A 14,985-nucleotide genomic window follows, 5' to 3' on the forward strand; every position below is an offset into this window, starting at 1 on the left:
AGCAAGTTCATAAGAAGGTTTTTGCGAGCAGCTGTTTAGTCATGAACGGTTTGCAATCAATTGAATGCCACCACATTTTCCCCTCTGTTTTATCTGCATGTTTCTATGTAGTATCTACCAGTATTGTCAACAAGCTATCCTTGGTGAACTTACGTAGTGCCACGAGAATTGTTTTTTTCCCCCGGCAAGTCGTTGGGAGGCCGCCCATGCAGTGTCAGTAGGTAGTTAGGGAACAACAAAGCCCGGGCACTACCACGTAGTTTTCCGCCACAAGTGGATTGTTTGTTGGTGATGGGGACAGTGAGCTATGACTGGTTCCACTGGCAAAAGCATGCCGGAGGCCTGCAAGCTACTTTACCCAGAGGTAGCCGTCCCGTAGCTTACCTTGCTTGTCCTCCAACATCCTGTAGGCAGCATACATGATACTAGAAATAAATCACTAAGGGCTACTACTGCGTAAGGTATGTAGGTTATACTCAAGGATGGTCGCTCTGGTGGTCGGTTGGTAGGCAAGTAGGGTCTCGTTCAGACTCCACAGCGGATTTCTGTCTGCAAATGCATGCTGGTAAGTGCAGGTACGAAGTCACAGTGCATTGACCTAGACCCTCAAATATACCCTGATATGCACTTTTGTCATTTTCAAAAGAAACGATAACTTGTCAAATGCACTTTGGTGTACTATTCGTCATCAAGTTCATTTGCAATACCTACATACGGTACTTCGAAGTGTTCCTACAACCTACTGTAGTTTCTTAGGTATCATCTACTTGCTACCCACCTACCCAACTAAACCTTAAGTCCTTTCTTTGCCCCGTATGCCCTGGGCGCCGCTCCGAAATCGGCTGTGGCTGCTTGACCGGCGGGACGACGTCCAGATCCGGAGTCGCGTCACGTCAGTAGCAGGGAACCTCCGAAAGTGCGGCGGAGATCTCTTGGTGCTCATCCGTTGTAGTCAGTCGAATGTGGTTTTGATACAAGTTCCATATCAGTAAAGTAAGCAACCCGCTCGGGATGCACATGATTACAGTACATCCTTATGCGGCGCTTGGTCCCCAGGCGGGGCCTGAGGTTTCGGCGCTAAAATTTACATGCACTCTTTCGCTAGCCGCCGCAGTGAATTGTCACGTCACCATGCCCGCCCGTTTCTGACATAGCTACCCGACGAACAATCATTTCCCGTGCCGCAACTAGCGATCACGACAGCAACCAAACCACAACAAACTCGTGTCTCTTCGACAGACGCAGGCTAAGGGACAATCCCTTTGGCTGGTAGAACTATAACTCAAGCCCAAATGAATAACTGTTAACTCACAAGCTGTCGGACAACGTCATCGTCTGACTCCCGATAAGCCAAGGCACCCTGGCCGATTTGGCGTGCGATCAAGTTTGACAAGGCGGGAGGACTGGCCAAGTGCCATGGCAGACCAGATATCATCGCCTACAAAGGCTGCACCATCGTCGGCGGCTCCTCCACCAAGGGCGACTGCAGCAATACCCGTCGGACTGAATGAAGCCGCCCTCGACTCGCCCTCTTTCCGTGCCGCCGCCATCCACTTCGGCGACCAGGTCGATGCGATCAAACGATGGCTCGAGAGTTACGCAAGGGCTGCCACGAGGCTCGCCCAGGATGTTGCAAGCCTTGAGGAGTCCATCAATAGCTACCTAGCCAACGCATCGCCCGCCCCCGGTACCGCCGATGGTGTCATCGATACCGACTTTACCCTCCTGGCCCTCAAGAGGGTCGGTGAGCTGTCGCGAGAGCGATGGACTAAGATTCTCACCTCCGCTCGCAACATCGATGCCATGTCCACCGATCCGATACGGAGCTTTTTGAACTCGGAGCTCAACGCATTCAACAAGGCAAAACGAGAGTTGGAATCATCACAGCGAGGCTTCGACGCCGTGCTAGCCCGTCATGTTGCCCAGTCAAAGACCAAAGAGCCATCAGCGCTACGGGAGGACGCATTCGCACTATACGAGACGCGTAAGACATACCTGAAGGCATCGATGGACTTTTGCCAGCTCGCGCCGCAGCTGAGGTATACGCTGGACAAGCTCCTCGTCAAGATCAGCGCGGACATGTGGAAGGAAATGAAGAAGTCTGACCCGGCGTCGGCCATCGCGGGCAAATACTCGGAAGAAATGGATCGCCTGCGCGGGTGGTCCAGGGATCTGGAAGACTCAGAGGCCGCACTCAAGAGAGAACTGCAGGCAGCCAGGCGCGAGGTTTCGGAGCCTACGCTCGCGGGGTTTAAGCCATCCCGTGAGCTGGAGGACTATAGCGTTTCGACAGTTCCGTATATTGGATCGAGGGGCCCGGTGAACCTCCGCAGTGGCGACAATGCGTCGTTCGTCTCGGAGAAGCAGGGATGGCTGTTTACTAGAAGCGTGCCTGGGAAACAAAACCCCAAGGTCATGTGGTTTCGTCGATGGTACTACTGCCGCGAGGGTATCTTTGGCTGGCTCGTGCCTTCGTCTCAGGGTGTTTTGCAAGGCGAGGAGATTGGTTTACTTCTGTGCAGTGCCAAGCCCGCCGTTCAAGAAGAGCGTCGTTTCTGCTTTGAGGTCAAGACCAAGACTCAGAATTTAATGTTGCAAGCTGAGACACAAGCAGATCTCATTGAGTGGCTCGAAGTGTTCGAGGTTGCCAAGAAGCAAGCCTTTGAAGCAACTCTAGGTCGTGACAACAGCTCCCTTCCGGGTGGTGTCGACCCTGCATTCTCCATCACACAGCCAGTAGCCCCTGAGTTTGCTGCAAAGTCTATTGATGCTATGGCTGTGGATGACAACGTAGGCAACTCAGACCGTTCTTCAACTATGCCTGTCCCCGCGAATCCGGAGGTCGGAGTGGCACCTCGCCCAAGCGTTGATGTATCCAATATGGCTGCACCGCGCCGAGCAATCACATCTCTTGCGCGGGAAGAGGGAGAGAGCAATCGTGAGCATGCCTCTCGTCTTATGCAGCGACTAGACCTTCACCGGAAGGCCCTCACATCTGGCACGGATCAGGGAGGCCCATCGCCGTCTGGTGGGATCGCGGGCTTGATATCGGCCAGCCATAACTTGCTGCCGGCCAATTATGCTGTGGTCACCCCACATCTGGTTTCTTCACGACCCCAGACCGCAATGGTCCCAACGACTCCTTCGCGCCCGAAAGCAATAGCGCCGGCGACTTTGGCAAGGCCCCCTACAGCGACCGGCCTCAGCAAGCATGCAGTGGTTGCCTTTAGTGAGATCGGGGTTGGTCAAGGCGCGGCACAGAAAATGCCCACCGCGCTGAGAGCCAATTATTGGGGTAGCAATTTCTGGGGCGCAATGTACTGCACCGGAGGTGAAGCCCCGATACCCAGCACCCCAAGTATTTTCGAAGACGACCCCTTTGGGCCCCCTATCAAGGTGCAGTCACCGACGGGTACTGTTCAGCAGCTCAGGATTCCCGGCAGCCTGCATCGGAAGACACTTAGCGACTCGGTTGGCAGTGATAAAGCAGTCGTTCTGGATCCTTCAAAGGGCGACACAAGCGAGACCTTTCCTCCAAAATACCCCAGCGAGTTGAAGCCTCATCATGCGCAGTTCAGAATGCTGTTCCCTAGCGTTCCTATGGCGGAAAAGTTAGCACTGGTATTCAACGCAACATGGTCTAGTTCTTCCGAGGATGGCTCACGCAACCAGACATTGATAGGTGGAGGTCGCGTCTATGTCACCCCCGACAACATGTACTTTTACGGTCATCATATGGGACTCGTGACGGCGTACAAGGTTAGGCTTGATGCCATCACAGAGGTTACAGCAGCGCCTGGAAAGGAAAATGACTTCATTTTCCTGCATCTCGGACAAGATATGAATGCTAAGGGCTTCACGAGAATTACGATCAAGACCTTCCTCGAAGACTTGGCATTGTTGCAGACCCGAATCAACCTTCTCATTGACAATCTCCAGGCGGAGGAGCCAATGGATCTCTCAAGCCTCGTTCAAACCCTCGTCGACCTGGAAAAGGAAGATCTCGGCAGGAAGAGTCTAAGCATGGAGAGCTGGGAAGAGATACCGTCTCACACGCCGGCTGACGATGGGACATATGCCGGACGCGCGCCTGATAGGATTGCGGGCCTACGGCATCAGGGAGACAAGGAAAAACATATGGCCAAATTCGTGCTCCCAGCACACGCCGTCATTTACGAACCGGAAGATATGCAGCAGCTCGTTGCAGAACGACACTATGATATCAGTGCCAAGGCATGCTTTCACATTCTATTCGGAGACAAGTCATTCATCTTCCCCAAGTTGTACTTTGAGCGCCGTGCCAAGGAAATATCTCAAGGACCTTGGCAACTTGCGGAGCACGGGAAGATGCAACGTCAATTCAGGTTCAAGGTGGATTCCAGGGATGTGCTTGGACGACGCAAGCCGGCCGACGTCGAGGACACGCAGACTGTTGAGGTTTTCAGTGATCACATCACATACGTGGTCAAGCATGTCAAGACGCCGTGGCACTTGCCACACTCGCATGCATTCAAGCTCGTCACCAAGATTGTAATCACCCACCTGGCTAAATCCAAGTGCAAGCTTGCCATATATACCAAGGTCGACTGGTCCAAGGCGCCGACCTTTTCAAAACGCCTCGTGCAGAGACAGGCGGTGGACGACGTCGAGCGTGATGCCGAGGAACTCGCCGAGGTGGCGACCGACCAGGTGAGGAGGCTTGGTCCGCACAGCCGGACAAAACGGGCCATCCAGGTCTACGGTCACATTGGACAGCAGACGCAGGTAGTGATATTCACACCGGGCGAGATCAACGCGACCAAGAAACCGCAGATAAAGCCACGCACGCTGACGCACATGGTCTGGGAGACGCTGCGGTCCTTTGCCGAGAGTGTCGCCTCCAGCCTAATGATGTGGACATTTGCCGTACTGAGGAAGTTGTTCAACATCTTTTCGGCCAACCGCATCATTCTCGCCGTGCTGGCGGTTAGCGTCGTCACAAACCTTATGTTCACCTCGATCGAGACGTCGACCTGGTGGGCAGAACGTAATGCGGCCAAGTTCATGCAGCGCCTCGGGATCGGGCCTAACGTCATGATGAGCAAGGCCATCTACGTCTATGATCTTGACCAGGCGACCGAAAGCTCTTTAATCTCGGGCGTGACGAAGAATCCGCCCAACAGCAAGTGGTAAGTGCTGAAACGGTTGTTGGTCTTTTGACGTATATCTACTGACATGAATTTCCTTGGACAACGTTAGTTATAGTACGTTCCGCGACATTCTCAACTCGTCAGACATGGACGCACCATACCAAGACGCCGGCGCAAACATGTCGTCACGATCGAGCAAGCTGGCCGCGCGGCGCATCAGGCGCACGAGGCAGCGGCTCGGCTCGTACAGACACGACCTGGTAGTGGCGATGCGTGTAGTCAACAGCATAGAACGCGAGATGATACAGTCTGAGTGGGAGAACTGGCTGATGGACGAGAACATGCGCTGCGAGCAGGTCAGGGTCATGCTCAACGACCAATCCAAGGACAAGACGCCGTACAAAGAGGACTCGCAGCACAGGATGACGCGCCCCATCGACGAGCATCGGGTGCAGTCGCTCCGTGAGTGGCATGAGGAGTACTGTGGGAGCTGTCGTGCTGATCACGAGGCCATTCTTGCTGAGCAAAAAAGTCCAGTCACCCTGGCATAATATTTTTTTATGGTGGTGATACCCCTATGTATTCACGAGGATGGTCTCTTTTTTTTCCTTTTTCTTCTTCTCCTGGTTGGATGGGCATGTTATGAACATCTTTATTGTTATAATATCAGTATATTTTATTTCCATATTTGGAATGCAGACACGAAACGAGCCTTATGCAATCGCTATTCGAAGTTCTATGCAACTCTGTTCGCTTTTGTAATCTCATATTGAATCTTGTGCCGATTTTCGGTGCCATTATCTCTCCAATTTCGAATGTATAGGAGTCACTAGCAAGCACGCTTGTGCATGAAAGCCTTGTGGTAGCTACGGAGCGCACGCAATTTTTCAAGGCTACCGCGGCCGATCTTTGTCTCCAAGGTTTACTTTTCGTCCTTTGACTGCTTGTGAGCGTCGCCGTTAGAAGTCGAGCAGCCATCGTCAGAAAGCTCAGTCAGTGTGGTTCTGTCAGACTCTGCAATGCTCGAGAATGAAGACTTTCTCCTGGAACCACCAGCCTCGGATTCTGCGTCGCTCCCCTCTAATGCCGCTTCTTCTTGCGCCGGAAGAGGTTCGTTCAGCATAAGATTCGAAGTGCCGTCGGTTGGGTCCTTATTTCCGGGGAGCTGCGGAAGCATCTGGTGGTGGCGGTCTTCAATATCCATATCATCGATGTAATCACCGGCCATACATGCCGAGTCAAGGTGCCATGGCTATGGTCGAACAGCATGCTGTCAGCTTTCCACGGTCCATCATCTACAGCTTCCGCTCAACCCTCTCCAAAGTCCAACCCCCGAAGAACAACTCACCCGCTGCAGCTGCAGGTTGACATCCCTTCCACTCTCTATGTGCCGCACCATCTCAACAAACACCTCCTGGGGTTCAGCGTCCTGGCGGCAACAGGGATCCGCCCCAGGAACAGTCAGCTTGTACACCCGTGCATCGCGGTCGTCGCGCTGCCTTCCTTGCCCCTTGGAGGGGATGCCAGCTTCGGATGAGGTATACAGCCGGCCGAGTGCGACGAGGATGTGCTCGGGAGGTTGCTTCACCTCGAGCGCCCCTTCAAGCCTGCGCAGTTGGAGCTCGTCTGCAGCCGCAGGACGGCGACGCCAGGGCTTCTAGTCTCGGATCACTGCCGTCGCTATGGCCCGGAAGTTTTCGTAGCTGACGTCTGGAGGAATGACGAGGGGTCTCTTCTCGGATGGGCCGAAGACGTCGGTCCTGTCGATGTAGACGAGGGTGATGTTGCCTTGGAAAGCCATGCCTTTTTGCTGGCATGCACGTGAGCTTTCAACTTGGTACACTTCTTTGAATATGCCTCGAGATGAAATTTGTGGACGTGGTGTTTTTTTTATAAGGTTAATATACTCTGTCGAACGCATAAGTATGACAGGTGAGGATGCGAGGTGGACATGTCTTCATCAATGAGTATGTCGAAGTTAGGGACAAGCTCAGAGACGTTTCACTTGAGTCTCTGTCTGAAGATGCAGCCGGAAAGACTCGCTGTGGTATCCCGTCGTGCCTGCTTGGTCCGTCTGCGTCACTAAAGCCTGCCTACCTAGGTAGATGCCTTACCTTGAACAACTAAGTAAAGCGGCATGTCTTGGTGGTATGGCTCGCCGGAGGCAAGCTACGCGAGTTCTTCTCAACCACGACTTGACAAATTGTCCAACTTGTCACTATCACCAGTTTTCAGGCCCATATCCAAACGCGACACCGGTGGGAAAGCAACAACAAAGATCAGTCAATCACATTTCATTGACATGACAAACGCCCCCCTCGCCCCGACGCTCGACCGAGCGCTTTCTATGCATACAAACCCCCCAGTCTAGTGTACAGTTGCCAGAGAGGAGTAGAGATCGCCAGCTTTTTGTTTTCGAGTTCACGCCACCCTCCGTCTAAAAATGAGCCAACAACGCAACGGACGACAAGGCTTTTGCTGTCATCCAGCGCTGGGCCACCAGAACCGTCATGTCCTGTATTCAACGTAAAGAAAGAAGCAGGTAACCGGATTAATATGTCATCAACACCCTCGAATTGGGGTGGGTATATAAAAGTTGTACAAGGCACACCAGGAGGTGCATGGGCCTGGAGTGCCAAAGTTTGTAAGATCGAGTCGAAGGCTATTGCTCGCTGTGGTGTCTTGAATTCAAGTACAACGGGCATATTTAGTGTGCAATCTCCTCTTCAGACCCCTTCTCAAAGGTCTTCCGTGCCAGCTACAATCATTAAAATTGTCAGTCACACTTTATCACGACACCGTGCTCTGGTCGTAATCGTTGTACTTACAGCCCACACTCCTGCAACAGAGCCGACGATACCACCGGAAACCATCATGGGCCGCAGACCCCTGGTGCTCTTGAAAAGCATGCCGCTCAGCGTACCAGCGACGATCGAGTTGGCAGCGTCGTGCTTGCCCCGGAGGTAGCCAATGTACGAATTGGCCAAGTTGTAAACGATAGCAACAACACCACCTGAGTTTCCGAGGAAAGGCCCTCGCCTGGTGACGGCGTTCAGGACCGAGTTGAGGCGCAACTTGGGCGGCTGGCCGACGGACCTACGCAGTCCTTCTTGCGCACCCCAGGCACCACCGACACCGAGCGCGGCCAGGTAGGTGATTCCAGTGCCATAACAGAGGTCGTCAGACCAGCCTCGAGAGGGTATAACGGATTGCGAGCCGGGCAGGTCGGACAGGGTCGAGTCCTCGAGGGTGATGTACTCGAGCGCATCCTTGTTGAGGCCGGCTAGCGGGTGCAGGGCTGAAGGGTCGGTGAAGGCGGAGCTACCGAGGAACGCATCGACGCCTTGAGGTTGTGATGAGTCGAATAATGGGTTCTGGGTCGAGGCTGGCGCCGAGGTTTGTTGCTGTGAAGGGGTTTCCGAGGAGGGTTTGGGGTCGGGCTTGTTCCCTGTTATTGAGTTCCAAAAGGACGCCATTTTGATTTGTTTTTATTAAAAAGATGACAGGATACAAATAAAACAAAAGAAAACGAGGTCAGTTTTTTTTTGGGGGGGTTGCGGGATGCCGGTGCCGCGGAAAGAGAATATTGTAGAAGCTAAAGATAAAAAAAATGCAGGAGCTAGGAGGTCAACTTTGTTTTCGTGACGATGATTTCTCTGTGTAGAAAAAAAATCAGCCAGCGCGCCCCGGTAGGCCGGATGAGAAGAGCGATGACGGGCGCGATTTGGTCCGTGTGGGCTCCATAGTCCAGGTCGACTAAGCCGTTTTGGGGGGATTAAGTGGGTACTCTTCTCATTGAATCCACATTTGAGGAAATTCGAAAGCGATTTGGACTAGGTATCACTGACAGCAGAAGCAGCAGCAGCACTCTTTTTTTTTTTTTTTGGTTGTCCAAAAGCTGTCAAGGTTCGCATCGCAGGAAGGCAAATCTTCCTCATGGCCGAAACGAACCAACAGCCTGATCTGGGAGATCCCCAGGTCAATGCCAATTCACTCATATCATGGCTTGAGGAACAGCCAGAATCAGAGCTGGTAGCGTGAGTTTTGCCTGTTTTGCAAAATCTCTCTTGTTCTTCAATTTTACCCCTCCATAATTACAACACTATCTCAAAAAGGCTTGAGATGAATCCGATAGAGTCCATTCGCTTACCTACTAACACGCACCCAAAATTCTGACCCCTTCAAAACAGTCGGTCTCAAGACCTTTATGACCAGCTCTTATTTGGAGCCTCTCAACCCCGGCACTCTTCTGTGCTAGCCTGCACAAAGCTGTGCGGCTTTGTTCAGCATTGCACAAAGTCTCGTCATGCTGTCGTTCAAGAATGGGCCTTTTCGGAGCCCACAGCCATGAAGCTGTTCGACTTTTACATTGAGTGGAACGAGAAGGACCAGCATCGCTCCATGAAGCTGGTCCTTGATCTTTTGACTGTTCTCACCGGACAAAATCCGGATAAAAAGACTGCGGCCTCCATCCGCAGGCATATGCTGATCAACCTGGTGTCCATCATCACCAGGCAGTCAACAAGACCCCTGGTCAAGTCATGCATCAACTCTTTGAACCATCTGTTCGTGAGGTCTGTGTACAAACTTGAAGACATTGCAAACACTTATCGAGAGGTCGAGCCAGCAGTGGCATCGCTTTCAGATCTTGAACTCTGGAGACGATTCTGCAGTGCCCTGGTTTCTTGGATGTATCTTCACTATGTCTGCTCAGTTGCAGGCAAATTTATTGTCACTGTGTTTAGGGCACTACGGGATCTTGCTCAAGCTGGTCCAGAATCCAGCAGTCTCCGCGAGCTTACCGTTGAGACGTGGCTAGATTGGCTACACGAAGAATTGCGTGCTAATCCGGCCATCCTGGAGAACATCAAGCTTTACATATTTGTCCCTCTTTTCAAGACGGACCGACCTCGGTCTCTGGAACTCCTAGACATACTCAACCGACCGCCCACGGAGAAGGCGTCCCGTAGCGATGACAACGAGCTGGACATGGATGCCATTCTACGCTTGGCCGCGCTCGAGGTGGGAAAGAAGTCAGGCTTGGTGGAAGACCCAGGTATGTTTAGTCAGAAAGTGATCTATATAGGCCTACGTAGTAACATAGATTATTTTTATCTCAGGTTCTTCAAGTCTTCAAAAGTCCTCAAAGTACATTGTGCTTGATGTGAAAGTCATGGAAAGCGTTCTCTCGCATCCATCGCCTCGTATAAGACTGTTGGCACTCTCACTGTTGGCCACTTCTCCTTCCAGTACAAAACCGTACCCAGCTGAAGCGCTTTCTTTGTTGAAAACTCATCTGCCTGCTTATCACTCGGACCCTGGTGCGGGCTTCCGCCAAGAAGCCCTCGTGTATACCAAGACCATGATTCAACGGATAAAAGGAACCATCACTGCCGGCCAAAAAGCCGTTGCAGGCACCACTTCAGGTAGTGATAAGGCATTGCCCAAGAACGCCGCTGCAAAGGTTGCCGTTAGTCAGGAAATCATACAGGAGCATGAAAGCTTTTCCAAGTGGTATATGAGCTTCCTCCTCGGAGAGCTCGTGCCAACAGCCTCATACCAGCGGCATATCACTGCGCTCCGAGCCATAGTTCAAGTCCTGAATTTCGGAAAGGAGCTTTGTGGTAATTCCATTTTTCTCGACTACTCATGGATACGCTCGATTCTCGACCTAGTCGTTGACCCCTTTTCCGATGTGCGCGAGACATCAATCTCTCTGCTTATGCTAGCCCCAAGGGAGGATGTTGAAGCACTCGTTCAGACGGGACCTGACTCGTCGAAGAAGCTGGTCGACCTGGTTCGCGATTTCAGGGTTCAGGCTGCAGCGATGGCTTCTCGGACCGGCAGAGCTGACCATGGTGATGGATCGGCACGTCTTCAGGGACTGCTCTGTAGCTGGGCCACTTCGCTGGACCAGCAGCTAGATATTCTCAACCGGACCATAGCTGATATCGACATGAAGTTGGCGGTGGCAAAGCGAGATATCGCATTAGCTGTGGTCGAGCATCCTGTGCATGGAGATTTTGCATCTATCAGGTGAGATTCTCTGACCGTTTGAGCAGCGCTAAAAAAAAACAAAAAATTTACTCTCAGTCTCCTAACTCTTTCTGGTCTTCTAGTTGTGCATGGGAGGTTTTGAGCAAAGCCAAATACTCGGCCGAAGACTTGGAGAGACTGGTGCCGATTCAGCACCGTGTTGTCGAATGCTCAAAGGAGATATGGAACGTCGTAAAGCCTATTCTTTGTGATGATTCTCCAGAAGGCCACTTGCCCCAAGAAATGGAAGAATCTCAGGGGCTTGACACCAAAGGGCTTCTCAGCTACAGTTTCAGGGCTATACATGAATCTAGGTACGTTTGGCCTTTTTTTTACCCTTGACCAACACACATCTCTATACAAGACAATCTTCAGCTCTAACGAGACTCTCCTACTCCTGTTCAGCAACACAATGCGCCTGATCATTGCTCCGCTCAGATTCAGCCGTGTTAAGGGAACACTATGTCCCCCAGGCGATATTTTCAAGCAGATCGGCAACTTGACTTTTGAGCAACTCTCCAGTCTTAGGCACAGAGGAGCTTTCAGTACTGTATCTCTGACATTCGTCACTTGCTGTCAGCTCGTCGAAGACCCGTCTGTAACATCCCCAGATGCTCCGGCAGAAGAGACTCTCCTCTTCTCCTGGTACAAGGTAAGTCGCTTGTACATGTACTGTGCCTTTTTTTTGGCAGGGTCCGCTCACACGTTCAATACAATTTAGGGCACACTTGATTGCATCTTTGCCCAAGTATCGACGACGCGTCGGTCCGCAGGCATTCCGGCACTTATGACGGGCATTCTCGCGGCAAACGCATCCCGGCCGTCGTTCGACGAGGTCATTTCAGAACTTGGAGAGATTGCACAGCGCCCAGCACGTGTTGCTGAGACAGACGGCTCCAATCTCCCCCAGGTGCATGCCCTTAACTGTATCAAAGATGTCTTTAAAAGCTCACTACTGAGCGTACGAGCTGAAAAATATCTGCCGACTTTCCTCCGGGTCGCCACGAACAGCCTTCGATCCGAATTGTAAGTCTAATTTGTTTCCGTCTCACCAGTAGTAGGTATCCTATACTATATATTTGAATTTCCACTGACTCTCTCTAGATGGGCAATCCGAAACTGTGGGCTCCTTCTCCTAAGGAGTGTTATTGACTCCCTTCTGGGCAACGCTGACAGCAAAGCTCTGCTCGAGGCTGGATGGGATGGGAGAACGATACGTATATCTTACGTTAAATACTCAACCCTCGCCGGAATTCTTGTCAGCTTGCTGCAGTCCGGCCAAGAAGCGCAGGACACAGAATCGCAGCGGAGGGCCGCCGAGTCCGTATTCCCGGCACTGGACATCATCCGCCGCGCAGGGCCGCCCGATTCACACAGGGCGCAGCTGTACTCCCTGGTCTCTGACTACTTGGCGAGCCACCTCTGGCATGTCCGGGAAATTGCAGCGCGTACCTTGAGCTCGTTCCTGGTATCCATGGACCACATGGCAGAAATCTCCAGTTTGTTGGAAAAGGCAAAGAACTCTGCAAACAGGCTACACGGTACTCTGCTTTCTATCAAGTTCTTGGTTGAGAAGGAAAATCTCGGCAGCGGTAAGAGCCAGCTTTTGTGCCCCTATTTTCATACCTGGCATTATGTTTGAACAGCCTACTAACACTACGGATTAGACATGATTGCCAGCCTGTCATCTGAGATCGAGTCGATTGCCGATCTTGAGCTATATCAGCGTTGCCCGCAAGTTCAGGCTGTCCATCTCGATCTGTTTTGCTTGCTTCTAAGGAGGTCATCATCACATATCGACAGCCACTCAGGTAGCTCAATATCCCCACTGGCCAACAAAAATCACCCGGCTTTGATCTTGGACATGGCACAGAGCACACCAGATGCCTCACTCCTTCGAATTCAGTGTGGACTCGAGGCCGTCCAGCGAGTCACGCAAGTCGGTAATCCGGACCAGCTGAGAGATGCCGTGCTCGAAATGTGCGCGGTAGACACAAATGCCGCAGCTCGCATGATTGATGCAGTACCCGACTTATGGAAGACGGCCAGTGATGCCAAAGTCACGTCACAGCTATGCCACACATATATTTATATTGCCATGAGGAATCGCGATGAAGAAGTTCGCGTGGCGCTGCTCAACAACATCGCTGCTACGTTGGAGAGCTTGGTCTCGGCACATGAGTTGGATCTGCTTCCTGCATCCCAGGACCTCAGTGCCTTGTGGTGCACCATCCAAAGTTGTCAGATGAACCCAGCCATCTTCCAGGCTTGCCTCAGGACGAGCGGGCCTATGATGGCTGCCCTGTGTCTTCATACAGGGCAGGACGGTGTGAACCAGACACTGGGGCATCAGCTGCGGTCCTGGTCGACCATCATTAGCGAGGCTGGTCATGACGATAATGTGAGTAAAAGCCTATCCCCAGTCATTATCCAATGTTCAAGGTAGAAAGAAAGTAGACCCCTTTGCTAACCAACTAACAGGCATTCGATACCCGAGAATCTGCCGCTCTCGCCATCAAGTCGTTTACCGCAGCAGTGGGCAGTTGGTGCGCGACCAGCCAGACCGAGACCTACCTTCCCTTGCTGCTAGCTCTCTACGACACTCTGAACGACGACGACGAGGAAATACGAGACATTGGCGCCGCCGCCGCAGCTCCCGTCCTGGGCAAGCTCCTGGTCCCAACCGAAGCTGCACCCCAGCTCCTCGAGCACGTCGTCGCCACCATGCCCACATCCAAAGAGTTCAAAAGCTACGTGGCCCACAGGCTCACAGGCAACTCCAAGATCTACCCATCCATGGACCAAGCGAGCGCCACTAGCAAGTCATTATCGTCCACGACCAGCCCCCGCGACGAGCTCCGCGCCGCCCTGACCTTTGACGAATCCCTCTTCGTCATCGAGGAGCAGAACCTCTTCATCGACGAGGTCCGCGAGACCCAGCGCTGGGTCCACGCCCTCGAGGCGCTCCAAGTCGAGCCGGCCGGCCACGACGCCACCATCGTCAGCCTCAAGGCGTGGGCCGTCGAGGGCGTCGAGGCCGTGACGAACCAGGCGGCGCACGACACCGACGGACCGCTGGGCTGGACGTCGCAGCCCAAGGTCTTTGCCATTTGCTGCAGGTACCTGCTGGTCGCCGAGGCGATCGCGAGGGTCTTTGCCGACGAGCAGGTGCGGTCGCTGCTCGTGGCGTGTTTGGACGCGTGCCGCAAGGCTGGCGTTCATGGGACGTTGCTCGATATGGCCACCACGGCTGTGTGATAAATGACAGACGGTAGCGGATGTATAGAAATTGAAAAAAATACATATTTGCGTGGTCTTTAAACACGCATATTTAAAGTTGAAAATGTCAGGGTTGAGACTAGCATGTTGATAGCATTTCTATATATATCGTGAACATTTATGAACAGAATCCTTATTTGCCGTGTATCTGCCCCCCGCCCAGGTTCTGTCATCACCACTCTCTTATGAGATGTATTATCATTCTCAAGCTCTCAAGCTGTCCTTTCCAGCGTCGATGGGTTCGGTATTCATGCCTGGAAAAAACTTGAGTCTCCATCTAGGCACCTCCTATATTGCACTTTTTCTTTTTTTGGAACGAAGCGGAAAGGGGGGAAACCTCCCAACATTCATCCGAGAAGAAAACTAACATCAATAAGGCACTTGCAGTCGAACTGGATAAGTCTAATAGTGCATATAAATCACGAAAAAAGTGCAGTATATAAAATACCAATTCATCTACACTTGAGGCAGTAAACTTTGTTGCAGCTAGAGAAACGCAAATAGATGTATGTGCTGCTGGTTAGCATGTTGATGGTTAGTA

At 52.3% G+C, this 14,985-nt stretch overlaps 4 protein-coding genes across 4 annotated transcripts; 2 read left to right on the top strand and 2 right to left on the bottom strand.

Moving 5' to 3' along the window:
* Nucleotides 1-1,416: 1,416 nt before the first annotated feature.
* PgNI_04516 (uncharacterized protein) lies at nt 1,417-5,855 on the top strand (the record flags this gene model as incomplete). Its single annotated transcript, XM_031124561.1, has 2 exons — nt 1,417-5,168; nt 5,239-5,855. 2 exons carry the CDS (start codon nt 1,417-1,419, stop codon nt 5,678-5,680), a joined length of 4,194 nt encoding a protein of 1,397 aa, XP_030985080.1. The 3' UTR covers nt 5,681-5,855.
* A 196-nt stretch (nt 5,856-6,051) lies between these two features.
* Nucleotides 6,052-6,930, bottom strand: PgNI_04517 (uncharacterized protein; the record flags this gene model as incomplete). Its single annotated transcript, XM_031124562.1, is given in 3 exon segments — nt 6,052-6,381; nt 6,478-6,786; nt 6,802-6,930. The coding sequence occupies 3 exon segments, from the start codon at nt 6,928-6,930 to the stop codon at nt 6,052-6,054; spliced, it is 768 nt and encodes a 255-aa protein (XP_030985079.1).
* A 478-nt stretch (nt 6,931-7,408) lies between these two features.
* PgNI_04518 (uncharacterized protein) lies at nt 7,409-8,753 on the bottom strand. The gene is made up of 2 exons (XM_031124563.1): nt 7,958-8,753; nt 7,409-7,887 (listed from the first exon to the last, which is right to left on the bottom strand). The coding sequence occupies exons 1-2, from the start codon at nt 8,603-8,605 to the stop codon at nt 7,837-7,839; spliced, it is 699 nt and encodes a 232-aa protein (XP_030985076.1). The 5' UTR covers nt 8,606-8,753; the 3' UTR covers nt 7,409-7,836.
* Nucleotides 8,754-9,065: 312 nt separating this feature from the next.
* On the top strand, nt 9,066-14,423 carry PgNI_04519 (uncharacterized protein; the record flags this gene model as incomplete). Its single annotated transcript, XM_031124564.1, has 9 exons — nt 9,066-9,166; nt 9,320-10,185; nt 10,250-11,165; nt 11,249-11,479; nt 11,541-11,817; nt 11,887-12,191; nt 12,270-12,757; nt 12,833-13,566; nt 13,647-14,423. The coding sequence occupies 9 exons, from the start codon at nt 9,066-9,068 to the stop codon at nt 14,421-14,423; spliced, it is 4,695 nt and encodes a 1,564-aa protein (XP_030985075.1).
* Nucleotides 14,424-14,985: the final 562 nt, after the last annotated feature.

The sequence above is a fragment of the Pyricularia grisea genome (genome assembly GCF_004355905.1).
Source record: "Pyricularia grisea strain NI907 chromosome Unknown Pyricularia_grisea_NI907_Scaffold_2, whole genome shotgun sequence".
Taxonomy (NCBI): domain Eukaryota; kingdom Fungi; phylum Ascomycota; class Sordariomycetes; order Magnaporthales; family Pyriculariaceae; genus Pyricularia; species Pyricularia grisea.

What these genes read in the sequence shown, in the direction of transcription:
- PgNI_04518 (XM_031124563.1), bottom strand. Translation starts at nt 8,605, where the DNA reads ATGGCGTCCTTTTGGAACTCAATAACAGGGAACAAGCCCGACCCCAAA. An exon ending in CTGTTGCAGGAGTGTGGGCT is followed by an intron (nt 7,888 to 7,957) that starts GTAAGTACAACG and finishes TAATGATTGTAG; the next exon opens with CTGGCACGGAAGACCTTTGA.